A 13,562-nucleotide genomic window follows, 5' to 3' on the forward strand; every position below is an offset into this window, starting at 1 on the left:
TTGAAAAGGTTTCAGAAAATTTGGACTTAAAAAAAAAATTATCTGAAAGAACTTAGAAAAAAAAAAAATATATTCGAAAGAATTATAATCAGAAAATTTGGACTTAGAAAACAAAAAATATCTGAAAGGACTTAGAAAAAAAAAATTATTTGAAAGAATTATAATCAGAAAATTTGGACTTAGAAAAAAAATTTTTCGAGAAAATTATTTAATTAATCGATGAAATGAAATGATATTAATCGAATCAAAATTGTTTATACGACTTGATAAAACATGTGAAACCTTTACAATTAATCGAGACAGAAACAAATGTAGTTGACTTGAATAATATACAAATTATTGGAGAAGCTATAAAGAAATTCAAAAAAACTTATAAAATGAATTATTAAAAAATGTTCAAGAACTTGAAAATTAAAAAATTCAAAACTGTTAAAAGCTCATTGTTATCCTTTAGAAATCGAGTTAAATAATTTTTACAACTTGAATAAAATAATAAACTTGTTAACAAAATTATATTTTGTCTATTCATTCAAGTCAACTCTTTGTAACTTTGATTGCATGTCTTGATCAAAATCGTTTTTAAGAATATAGGAATAAAAATCTATCATTTAGCAATGCAGCAAAATAATTGAATAAATTTAAATTAAAAGTACAGTTAAAAACTTTTAAAAGCTGCGTTTAATTCTCAATTTGGTAAGTCGTATTGAGTATTTGAAATAATTTGATCAAAACCAACAATCATAAATAAGAATGTACACATGCAGTCAATATCGCTACAGGGAAAACATATGATTCTTGATACTAGAAATGTAATCTGAAATTCTTTATTTGTAAAATAATTTTGAAATAAAGTAACTTTCCTTTTGTAAAATTAAAAAAAGAACTCTTGGCACTTAAGATATTTTTGCTGTTGCAATGCTAACTGATAAACGGATGACTCTTCAGAACTAAAGTTCTGTGTAGCAAAAGTACAACAATTTATCTCAGCGTTCGAAAAGTGCCTCAACAAATTAATAATCAATGCATTAGTTCAATAAAATATTCAAATAGTTACCTAATAACTTACAAAATTGTGATATATAACACAAGGTCTAGAACATCTAAAATCAACAGCCATTATTTTTAGAATTATTATGAAAAACAATTGAATTTCAATGCAAAAGTACTTTTCTATCATATCGATTTAAGAAATGAATAATAAATCATATAATTGCAATTGCTCAAATAAAAAGCAAAATTGAATCAAGATGTTTTCCCCATAATGAATTGGATAAAGTCATTTTCTTGTTTATCGAGTATCACTGGCTAATCAAACAAAATGATTCTAATAATTGAATTATCTAAAACATACTTAAGTCTTTTGCAAGTGATATTCGATAACTTTTACACATATCTCTGCTAAATAAATTTAAAATTTCTCAATCATATAATAGTCGATGATAAATAAACAAAAGATGAAGTGTATTTTATGCATTACTAGAATTGAAAAAGCAACAAATTAAATTATAGCAACAGATTAAAAAATGATGTTGAGTCATATATAAACCATACATGAACTATGTATATAAAATATTTGTAATGCAAAGCCTGAAAATACTTCACTACAATATATACAGGCTGCTTAAAATCAAATAAAAATTTGGCAAGTTGAGATTACGGTTGAAACAATATTGAAAACATATATTTAGCAGAATATGTATATAAAATATTAGTAATGCACAAGGCTGAAAATATTTCTCTAAAATATATACAGGCTTTACTTTATATAATATTTTAGAAAAGCAAAAAATTAGTTAGAAAAATTGAGATTACGGTTGAAACAATATTGAAAACAGGCTATAATTACATTAGGAATAATAAAAATTATTATTGCAAGCCTAAACACTTGCATGTAAATAATAATCAATAATAGTAAATCTTCTTCAAAAAATAAATTATATGTCATAACTTTTCTTTTTTCCATTATATCTCAAACAACAAAGATTAAAGATTTTTAAACATGTCAAATTCAAACATATAATTACATGTTAAATTCATTTAAAACAATATTGGTGCAATACATGTTGTAAAATAAAAGCCTGCATATAATTCCAGAAACATATTCTTTGGCTCTCTTTGTGTAAAACATGCTTTGCACTTACATTGATAAAAGTCCTCTGCATCATCTGCTAGATCACAAAACCAATATGTAAGCCACATCTGGAGCATCTGCCAGAAATCTTCAGCACTCGACACAAAATAACCACTTTCAAAACATACTTAACTTTTTCTTTTATAAGTCTATTTGACACGTTGTAATTGTCCGATTATAGTATTTACATATCATTCAATACACGATTTACACATTAGAGACTTTTGTGAACATAAAATTTGATTATAGATGAGTTGGAAATGCTTAAGTATAACCTACAAAAGTATACACATAAATTATAAATTTGGTAACTACATATATATATAAATAAAGGATACATTAGCTGTAAATAAAATGTATGATTATAAAATTTAATCCAAATGGGGCCCTGAAAGAGAATTATGACTATTCAAGGTACACTGAAGCATTTCAACACATACCAGTTTTTTGCTGCTTTATGAACATTTTACGATATATTTTTATTTCAGATTATTCTACTAAATTAATTAGACGATTTCATGCATAAATTAATTAAATCGACATAAGTATTTAATTAATAACTGTTAATTAACGCGAGAACACGTTTCTTCACAAAAATCTCTTTGACAAATGATAATTGATGTTTGCAAGATGGCCGCCGGCACTTGAAAAAGTCAAAATTTAATTGTTAATATTTTCTTTAAAATTAATTGATCTGTTGGAATATATTTTTACAAATTTTCTTGTATATAAAGTTACCAGATAAATATATAGCAAAATGATGAATGAATGCTTAGAATATGATGCTTCTAGAAATTGTATGTTGTACGAGTATATATTATATGAAAACTGTTTTTCGTAATCTCTCATACCAGGCACCTCTGCCTGACTGAGATATGAAAATAATGTATATATATATATATATATATAATATATGTATATATATATAAATAAAAATTAAAAAAAAAAAATTAATGTAAACATTTCTACAATTTGTGTGCAATATATGAATTTACTCATAAGTTTTGAAATAAAAATCTATGATTAAAAATGTTAATTGATTAAAATAAAAATTCAGCATTAATATATTGAATTAATTTATTGAATTAACTGCGATGAGTTAACAATGTTCTCAAATATCATTTGCCATAAGATTTTTCATTATAATTTTAATAGTTCTATTCAACTATTCAGTAATTCCCAAGCTTCATCATCTTCACGCTTTGTTACATTTTGATAGGTTTTGGTTTGATGGAACGAACATCTAATTCATCCAAATTGACAAGTTTAACATCAGATGCTTGATCTACTTTTTGTCGTGTACTTGCAGAATGATTTTTAAATTTAGTTCTTTCATCTTGGTCATTATTCTTGCTTTCTGGTTGTTGCTCCCAGTCTTTCCATGAATTTGCATTAGGAACAGATGCAGTTCTGAAATAAAAACTTTTATTTATACAACAATAGGAAAAAATATACATTATAAATAAGGCTACATCCTAATTGTTTCTTTGTGATCAGTATAATCATATATCAAGTGGTAAATATTCATAATATATGAACAATGTGCACACAAATTATTAATACCTGTTAGATTCTTGCCAACCCCACTCATCCTGAGGTTCTGATTTACTAATTGTGTAATTGGAGCATGATCTTTGATATCCACCTTCTGCAGCAGTATTAAAATTATTAGAATATGGATCTGATCGACTATTACTTGTACCTGCTAAACTGGACTGACTGCCTAAAAAGTTGTCTCCATTTAAATTGCTCCAACTCTTCTTAGTTATATCAGTCACCTTGAAAATAAAACAAAAATATATTATAGAAAAAGTAGAATTATGGTCAAAATAATAAGAAAAAAAAAAAAATAAAATCCATTAACAACAACAAACCATCTGTATGATGATAGTAACATATAATGCAATAAACCTTTGTTTATTTGAATCAAAATGGTTAAAAATAATACTGGTACTAATTCTAGTTCAGTTGTCTTTCAAATGCTGATCTTATTTCTTCAGATTGACAAGTTAATGCAGTAAATATTTACTTCAATTAGAAAAAAATTTAATATTGTCAATTGTATCTAGTTATACATTAGAGTGTATCTTCTTCTTTAGTTCTTAGACAGTAGATTTGCTCGAATACTTCCTCACCTTCTCTCCCACAACAGATGAAATATCTGAAACTTTTTGGGTAGCAATCCCTCCAAGTTTAATGGCACTCTCTGTCGCTTTGCTTGCTAATTTGGATGCACTCACAGAAAATAATGACCATCCCTAAAATATAAAAAAAATGATAAAACTCAAATATTTCATATAAAATATTTCTTTTCTAAAATAATTACATTGCATTTAATTTATACAATTTAAATTTAACTTATAATTTTATTATACTCACAGATGCTAGTGAAGAAATTGTATTATCAAGAAGCTCATTAGATTGGGATTTAGGTGGCGGATTTGCAGTATATCCGAAACCAGAATAACGTCCACCTTGGTTGGGTGGCAAATCTCTAAAATCATAAATATATTTTGAATTCAAAGTTGATTATAAATTTGATTCAGAAAAAAATTGAGGAGCATTAATAAAAATATGAATATTGAAAAAATGGATAACAATATATGAATATGCTTTACAGTAAAGATGATTCAGTGTGAAATCTGATGTTAATAATTATTAAATTTAAAATGTAATTTTACTTACGCTGATCTTGAGCATTCTCTGCTTGCTTATTTGCAAAAAATGCTTGCTTTTGTTCTAAAAATTCTTGAGAATTTATGTTTTGATAACTATTTCCACCTTGGAATGTTGAAGTTGAATTGCACTTCTACTTTTCCTAGTGGGACTGCCATGTGACTGTGTTCTATTTATTTGAGCCGATGATTTAGATATATCCCAATCCTTACCCTCAGCTAAACAATTTATCTACATAGTAAATTATAAAATAAATGTTTAATAAAGTTCTATCATACTCCTTACTTATAATACTTTCCATTATAGTATATCAATAACAAATATTATAGAATTTATTAATATTTTTCATTGTACCTTATCTTTATAAAGGGCAGCAGCTTTAGTGTTATATTTCTGATTGATGGTCATAGAGTCATCCCAATCATCTTGGGATTCAAAAAATTCTCTTGCTTTTTTATTGCCTCCCACCTTAAAATATGCATACATAAATACAATATATATATATATATATATATATACACAATATATATGATGATTATTAATATTTGAACTATTTACCTTCATTTTCTCTAGTTCTATATCTTTCCACTTGTCCATTGTGACAGATCGTACAAATGATAAATGAACTCCGAGACTCCTGTGTTTTTCCTGAACATTCTAGGCAAATCCAAATGCCATAAGTTACGGAGACCCATTGAGGATTATGCATTTGGCATTCAAAACATTTCTATTAAAATAAAATAAATAATTAAATATATTTGGATAAATATTGTTATTTACACTAAACACTAGTAACACAGATGTGCTATTAAAACTTGACATGTTTATTAACATATGTAAGAAAAGATGAATGAAAAATTTTTGATTTCAGAATATAAATCAAAGGCAGCAATATATATCTTTCATTTACAAATTATATGATTATTCTAAACTCATTATTATTTATTGTGCTAAACCGACGGTCGAACTTGGGTCGGATAACATATGTAGCGCAAAGTTCATCAAAAAGTATATTAAAACTAACTTTACATATGATATATAGGTCCACTATTACAAATACTTCTTGTCACAATTTACGTTTTAAAAATCACAATTTATTAAAAAGAAATAATGACCACCACTCACTGTATTTTCATCATGAGGTCTTAATTCTTGAAGAACTCGTCTAGTTCTAGGGCTTGCCATTTTTATTTATAAAATACAGATCGTTAAAAAATTGGACTAATTAGATAAGTAACAGTAAGCTCTATTACTGAACTAAGATGAAATAATATTTATAATACATATTTAATTGTAGACGTGTTCACTTTGGGAGCTTGCTAAACGTCATTATCTTAATAATTGTGTAGCATGATCCCATAGATATACATTTGTTCCATAGATAAAAGAAGAGAGAAGAGCATTGTTCTCATAAGTATAGATTGGTTTGTTTACTCTGTCAATCTGACATTAATGATGGGCGTTGCGTTAACGAACAGTTTTCGTTAAACGTTTTTTGCCCGTTAACGGATTTCGACGAAACGAATTAGCCGTTTCGTCGAAAAGGAGCAAACGGTCGAAACAAAATAGACAATTTATACAAGAACTATTTATATCTTTTACAAGAACTACCTTATTTTATGTGAAGTTGCATGAACTTCGCGATACGTGTAAATAATCGCTGGTTAATCTTATAAGAATTGAGATTCAGCTGTCTAATTTTTTGTTTCTTGTCTTTTTGAATTATATTCAGTTGAATTATTCAAATATCATTGCATAGAGAATTTATTTAGTATCGGATAAAAGCTTGCTTCCAGCTATATAAACCGACTAAATTTTGATAACCTTTCGGTTATCAATGAGTAGATGCTACATTTGATATCTTATACAGACCATCAGTCTATATCTTTAGATTGGCCCATTCTGCTTATAATGATTACGTATAAAATCAAAAGTATTATGAAGCAAAAAAATAATTTTTCAGAATATTTATTATTTGATACTTTTCGACTTCGACTTGTGGTCATCAGAAAAAATGAAAAAATATTATATAGTACAAAATATTATACAGATATAGTTGCCATATATCACAGAACTTGACAGCAATGGAAGATTAATTTGTTATTGTAATGCAATTGTAATTAATTATGAGAATTAAAAATTATTTTGAAGAGAACGGATATATTCGTAACTTTCGAGATAAGGCTTCTGTAGTATTCCATATGACCCAGTTAATAATTGTCCGCATTTATTACAAATCACATATATGAAATAAGTTAACAATGATATGCAAGGCATATATTTTATTAATTGTATATATATATATATATATATATATATATATATTAAGTGGGGCACTCACGGGGCATCTGAATTCATTTTAGAGATATGGTTTCTTCGGCAAAGTATCTTATTTTGATCCCTAGTATCCGAAAATCATATGTGCCTAAATGACTATTTAATAGATACGCCATGTAAATATATTTTTATATACATTATATATAATATATATATATATATATATATATATGTATAGTATATATAATAATAGTGATAATATTTAATAATTTAATATTTTTTCATTTCACAATTATTTTACAAGATCTAAGACAATAAAATGATTGCATTAAGTGTATTGAAATTTGCATTTTGCTCGCCATATTATTTGCAATGTTCCATAGAAAACTATTTCAACTAACGTCAACATGCTACACCCGAGGAACAATCCAATCGTACTTCCTAAAAATACTTATAAAAAAAAGAATATATGATACATATTCTTTGAAAGTTAATTTGATCTCAAACACAAATATATTCACACAAATATAGTTATATATAAAAATTTAAACATACCTAACATATCACCTTTGTCAAATATCACATTCCGCTTAAAACGAACACGTGGTGAACTTTGGAGTTCCCATCGCAAATTTGATCCTTGAAACCAAGACACCCTCTGCACACTATGAAATGTGTAGTAGGTATTCTCGCAGTTTGGCAAGCACAATGTATTTTGAGTTATGTCGTGTAGACGTGCTAGAAAAGTATATTTATTAAAATCATATATTTTTAACATGATAATAGAGTCAGCTCGATCCTAGCTTGATCCTAACTTTATTCTGACTTATATATATATGTTTGAGCTCACCTGCATTATTATATAGACATCTCATCCCTGACACGTTACAAATTTTTTCCCCTTCTAAAACAAAACGTTATGCCTTGCATAAATATACCAAAATATTGGTAATAATAAATATTTTTTATGGCCAATATTTATGCCTATATTACTATAATAATACATACCCAATGGGGGTATAAAAAAATTAATGCAACCGCACAGCTTTAGACTTTCTCGAGCTTCTGCCTCCATTTTGCAAATATCATGGGTGTATATAGGCCAGTGGTATCCAATTTCTGGTTCATCTGCCAACCTATGATAAAATTGTTTAAACAAGACCTTTTAACATAATTTGAATTGACAATTATTATTACTTAACAAACGTTTTACATCAAGTTTTGTCATATAACTAAGGTGACTTCTTTTTTAATCCGGGACAGAAGCTTGAGACTTGGCGTAAAAAAATAACAATAAAATTGAATCCGGAATAGAAAGTCTGAATCCAGGATCAACTTGTTTTTTAAAAAGTCAGGGAAATAAGGTAATGTAAATCCGGGACTGTCCCGACCAATCTGGAACCTATGGTCATCATACATATGATACAGTTGATGCTTTAAGTTCTCAAGAAACAAAAGAAATTTATTTTTCTTCGGGCGCGAGTACTTTCAAAAATATGTTTTATTATCGACAAAAAATTTAATAATATTTTATATCTACCTGCATTTCCGTTGTTCAATAGATAGTTTTTTACTCCTTCTGCACAAACGAGCGAAATTGCTTTAAATTGAAGAAAGCACGAATTCAATACTGGACATTTTATGGCACCATTTTTTGCTGCAATTTCGTAAGGACTATGGGCGTAAATCTAAAATATTTTCACAAAAATAAAGTAATTGCTTGTACATATACAATTTAATCAAACGTAAAATTCAAAAAAAAAAATTGAGATTACAGTAATTTCTTCCGAAAGCTGTTGTAATGATACATACTTCTTAAACACAATTTTTTTACAGCATTTTTCTTAACAATGCTAATAAACCACCAATTTAAAAAATAATACTTCATGAAAATTTTCAATTACCCAGATAAATACCTACATCATAGCCAGCTTCCATTTCCAGAATTTGAGCAAATGCATCGTTATCAAGGGCGTGCACCTTCATAATGTCCGGTAAATCTATATCGATATTCCTAGAAAAGAAAACTTTAACATGTTGCTTATGATAATATGCATAATTTTTTACCTTTTATCTAATTTATGAGCAATTTCACTATTAAATGCATAACATATTCCTACAGTTCCGCTGACACGAGATTTTCTTAAAACGATGCCTTCACCAGTCGTTGCTGGCGCTTTCACATCACTGATTATTTGTTTTAATGCCTAAAAATTATAAAATATCAATTGTAATAAATTTCTTATAAAACTTAATTTTAATTTCCATTTCTCGAAGGTAAAGATATTATTGAAATATTTTACCTCTAGATATAAATGACTGGGAAGTTCATCATATTCAGGAATATCAAAATGTTTTCTGTTATCAAATTGAATGAGTTTTCGTAAGAAATTTTGTAGTCCTGATGTGTTATTTATAGAATATTGCCTGAAAATTGCAAAAAATATAACAATAAATATTGGCATATTGATAAATATTAATAAAAATGTGTATGTTTCCTGCGAAAATAAATTTCAAATATAATTCATATAAAATAATATTGTTTCTTCAATTACTTCATGACTACAATATATGTGCACTAAATAAAAATCATAGAATCCGCGCATGCATTTATTAGTTATTGTTGATATTTCTTGATTTTATTTGAATACTCTGAATTAAAAGCCTCCTTATTGATCTAAAGAAATGTAAATAAATATAATTTGATCATTAAGAATAACAATATTTTAAAACTCACTGAAATTATATTTGAGGATACTTTGAGCTCAAACAGCTCAAAAACTAGTTATAGATAAGTATGGTTGGGTGTACATATATTGAAGAACTGCTCTATAGGAACATTTATACTTATTTATCTATGATACGAACGGTCTTTAGTTCGGAAAAATAATAATATAATTATAAATAATAAATAATATATAATAATAAATTATAATATGAAAACTAAATCACCTGGCAAATATTTCCATAGCAGTCTGATTAACATTCCAATGAGGACATAATGTAATTGTTGGAAAAGTTGTGTTCCATTCAAATCTATCTCGTTCCACGGAAGTAATAGTTGGGCGTTCCTCAAGGCGACTCCAGAAGTGCTTTGCAACGTGCATCGTCATCCACACAGAGAATATGCAGGTTATAAACCATATAATACTACACAAAAATATTTTATTGACATATATACATATATTTCCATAAGTATAATAATAATACTTATTTTGACCAGAGAAGGTATTATATATACAAAGTATACTTGTAACTTTTCAAAAGTAAGCCTCGATGTTAAATATGGTTCAAATTAATCATTTTTAAAAATAGATAATATACAAATTCAATCAATCAATCTCAAGAATATTCTGTTTTTTCTGTTTTATATCATTTATATAAAATTATTTAAAAAAATACAAAATTGCTGATCACAAGCTTCTACACTTACTTTTCGGACGGATGGCGACCAGGCTTAACAATATGGATAATACCTGTAAAATTATAAGATCTATTATTAAAATAATAATATATAACATTTTTTTAATCATATATAAGAGATATAAATCTATCAAATGTATCAGGTTTATTAATTATATGTTAAGCTAATTCATAATAATCATTCGACGTGATATAATTGTGATGAATAAATAAACTTTGGTAGCCAGACCTAAAAAAAAAATATAAATTTGATTTTCATATGCAAATTTATACATTCATAATATTTATATTAGTACTAACAAAATTTAGTAAATACGTGAATATTTAAATAATAGTCTATAATAATAATTATTATTATTATTCTTAGTATGTAACAAATATTATTTTAAATTAATTCTTTATTACTTACCGTGGCTCGATATTGCAGAAAGCGTATGCACCATATAATTAAAGACATTAGAAACAAATTCCTTTTTTATGAATGTTTGAATTGCCATATTATAAGTATATTAAAATAATATATATTATTTTAATTGTTATGTATTAAATGTGATGTGAAAGTGAACATAGGGTTTACATATCATCCTATATTTCTGTATTTTCTTAATGATTTCTTGTGGATAGATAATGGTATAGTGAATTATTTGTTGATAATAGCGTGTGGATGGAAGATATAATATTAACAATGAAGCTTTTCAGACAAAAATACAATAAAAATCATTTCAGAAAACTTATAAATGAACACTTGACACGCACGAATAGTAATTACATTAGTAATTACACAGTACAGTAACTGAATATATTTTTGGTAATATTCATACACCTTATATATATATATATATATATATATATATATATATATATATATATATATATATATATATGGGCGGTCCTTAATATGGACATTTTCGAATTTTCTTACTCACAACTTACTTCACAATCAAATCAAATATATGAATCAAACAGAACTAGTTGCAAATATTAGCAGTAATAATTTCGACCATCCGTCACGAAGGTTGAATTATGACTGATTGTGAGGTACAATAACCTTTTTTTATTGCACCCTCTATGGTTCCGAACCCGAAACTATTCAATTAGATAACAATTTTTGAATTTTAGTATCATCTGGTAACAATTCATAGTTTTGTCCCTTTTTGACCCCAATAAAAGAGGTTCGCAATAACAACTAAAATCATTCTGTATTTGGACCTCTCGGTGAACACTAGGCAGTGGTAAGTCTTTTAAAAAATATTTATGTATTATGTAATCATTTCGTGCATTCAGTTTCAAATACGTGTCATAGAACTTGTTTTGGTTGATTCGATTTGACTTGATTTTCTGTTGAATTATGATTATAAGAATGTAAATAAATTGAAGTAAAAATTCGTCTCTTTAATATTAAACGATTTGCGTTACATTTTCTAATTCAATATATTTGTGCTGAAGTGTCGCCTTAGTACTAAGGTAAAATAAATAACAACAATAAACACGTGTTTATTTGAATGTTGTGAATTTTAGCCTTCAAGTTAGCATAAATAATTTAATGCAATCTTTAGATAATTAAATTTAAATATAATCAAATAATATTAAATTTCAATATAAACCTTATGTTTCAAATATTTACGATTGACTACATTTGTTTTGTTTCAGATTTCATACAGTGTTTTGCGCAGTGGCGGATTGCAAGGATTTATTGTGCATGAATTTTTTTTTATTCTATCACATTGACAATTTTTAATTATTTTTTATAATTTTGTTAAATTATAATTTTGAGTTATTTGCGTCCACATTTTAATTTTTGTTTTGTTCGTGCGAGGACTTGTTCGTAATTTTAATATCGTTTAAAACGATTTCCGCGTTTAAATGTGTTCCTGTCGCCTACCCCCCACGGCAGGTTCTAGTAATTCGCGTTTCGTTAATAAATTATTTTTTTTCAATCGGTGTATGGGTCCTTGCGATGTTTTTCCCAGAAGCAACGCAACCCCATACACTTTAATTTATAATTAGTATTATTTGTACAATGTTTAATTTTTTGGAATTATTTTATTAGTAGCATGGATGTAAATAACTCGTCTAAAAACCTATAAACTTTGTTAAATAAATTACTTGTTTTTATTTTGACTGATTTTTCTGCTGCAATGCAATGAATATGTTTGAATTAAATCATTTAAATTTTTTGTGATTGCACAATAAGTCTCCTAAACGGAGAAATGTTGAAGACGTACTGTTTGAAGTTAAAACAAAAAAAGGTAAGATGATACAAAACACTAAATTATGTAAAAAAATAACAAAATTGACATTTATTTTAGTGTAAATGGGCCTCGACTAAAGATACCAGGGGGTTGAGTACTACAACGAACAGGAGAACATGTGTACCGATATGATGTACCAGAGCACTGGAATAAATACGAGTAGGCTACCACATAGTATTTACAAGTTATTGTCTATTTCATTTCTTTCAAGTCACTTTTCATTTCAGGGTTGCAGAATTAATTTCTCACCGCGACTGGAAGCACCAGGACTGCTAGGAGATTGTGGTGGATTAAAAAGGTTGAAGGAACCCTTTTTGGGGTGCAATGACTGCTACTTGGTACATCTTAGCATTGCGTTTACCAATATACAGGGTTTACCTTGGCACCCCAAACTGACTTTTAATAAAAACCGGTAATTATCTGTAGGGTGCGTAACTAACTACACGAATGAAACAGAATCTATACTTATTAATTTATTTAATGTTATCTATAGTTGTGTTCGTCGTAGATGCGAAGATATGACTGTATTTTTGTAGTCATGTCTTAAGTCTAAATTCTGATATACTATTGTTTTGGTTGATTGAAAAAGCTTGAAATTATAGATGTGTATGATACGGCGTGATGACAAAGGGGATCGCATACAATCGGAGAAGCCTCACTTTTTCTGGATTGTGTGTTCTTCGCCCATGGAACAACACACGCACCACTATACACTAATTCTGTACTTCCGACTCGATTGATTACCTCAGAGGACTGATTCATTAAAAAAATGATTGCGTCTTTGTAACGACAGCATGCAATGT

At 27.4% G+C, this 13,562-nt stretch overlaps 2 protein-coding genes across 2 annotated transcripts; both read right to left on the reverse strand.

The window, feature by feature from the left end:
* Positions 1-3,336: 3,336 nt before the first annotated feature.
* Positions 3,337-6,136, reverse strand: LOC113373724 (ADP-ribosylation factor GTPase-activating protein 1-like). The gene is given in 10 exon segments (XM_026614002.1): positions 3,337-3,541; positions 3,695-3,909; positions 4,267-4,389; positions 4,511-4,623; positions 4,817-4,912; positions 4,915-5,038; positions 5,162-5,275; positions 5,366-5,452; positions 5,454-5,534; positions 5,933-6,136. Coding segments are annotated over 10 exon segments (1,218 nt in total). The 5' UTR covers positions 5,993-6,136.
* A 1,276-nt stretch (positions 6,137-7,412) lies between these two features.
* LOC113373725 lies at positions 7,413-11,045 on the reverse strand. The gene is made up of 10 exons (XM_026614003.1): positions 10,917-11,045; positions 10,518-10,560; positions 10,037-10,234; positions 9,388-9,511; positions 9,152-9,291; positions 9,005-9,098; positions 8,625-8,772; positions 7,935-7,988; positions 7,640-7,822; positions 7,413-7,525 (listed from the first exon to the last, which is right to left on the reverse strand). Exons 1-10 carry the CDS (start codon positions 11,002-11,004, stop codon positions 7,413-7,415), a joined length of 1,185 nt encoding a protein of 394 aa, XP_026469788.1. The 5' UTR covers positions 11,005-11,045.
* Between the last annotated feature and the right edge of the window lie 2,517 nt (positions 11,046-13,562).

The sequence above is a fragment of the Ctenocephalides felis genome, unplaced genomic scaffold (genome assembly GCF_003426905.1).
Source record: "Ctenocephalides felis isolate EL2017-DRISC unplaced genomic scaffold, ASM342690v1 CF-g0.4_SCAFFOLD_01604, whole genome shotgun sequence".
In the NCBI taxonomy this organism is placed as follows: Eukaryota; Metazoa; Arthropoda; class Insecta; order Siphonaptera; family Pulicidae; genus Ctenocephalides; species Ctenocephalides felis.

Coding starts and splice junctions, on each gene's coding strand:
- LOC113373725 (XM_026614003.1), bottom strand. CDS start 11,004: ATGGCAATTCAAACATTCATAAAAAAGGAATTTGTTTCTAATGTCTTT. Junction 9,512..10,036: donor GCTATGGAAATATTTGCCAG/GTGATTTAGTTT, acceptor TGCAATTTTCAG/GCAATATTCTATAAATAACA. Junction 9,292..9,387: donor CCAGTCATTTATATCTAGAG/GTAAAATATTTC, acceptor TATAATTTTTAG/GCATTAAAACAAATAATCAG.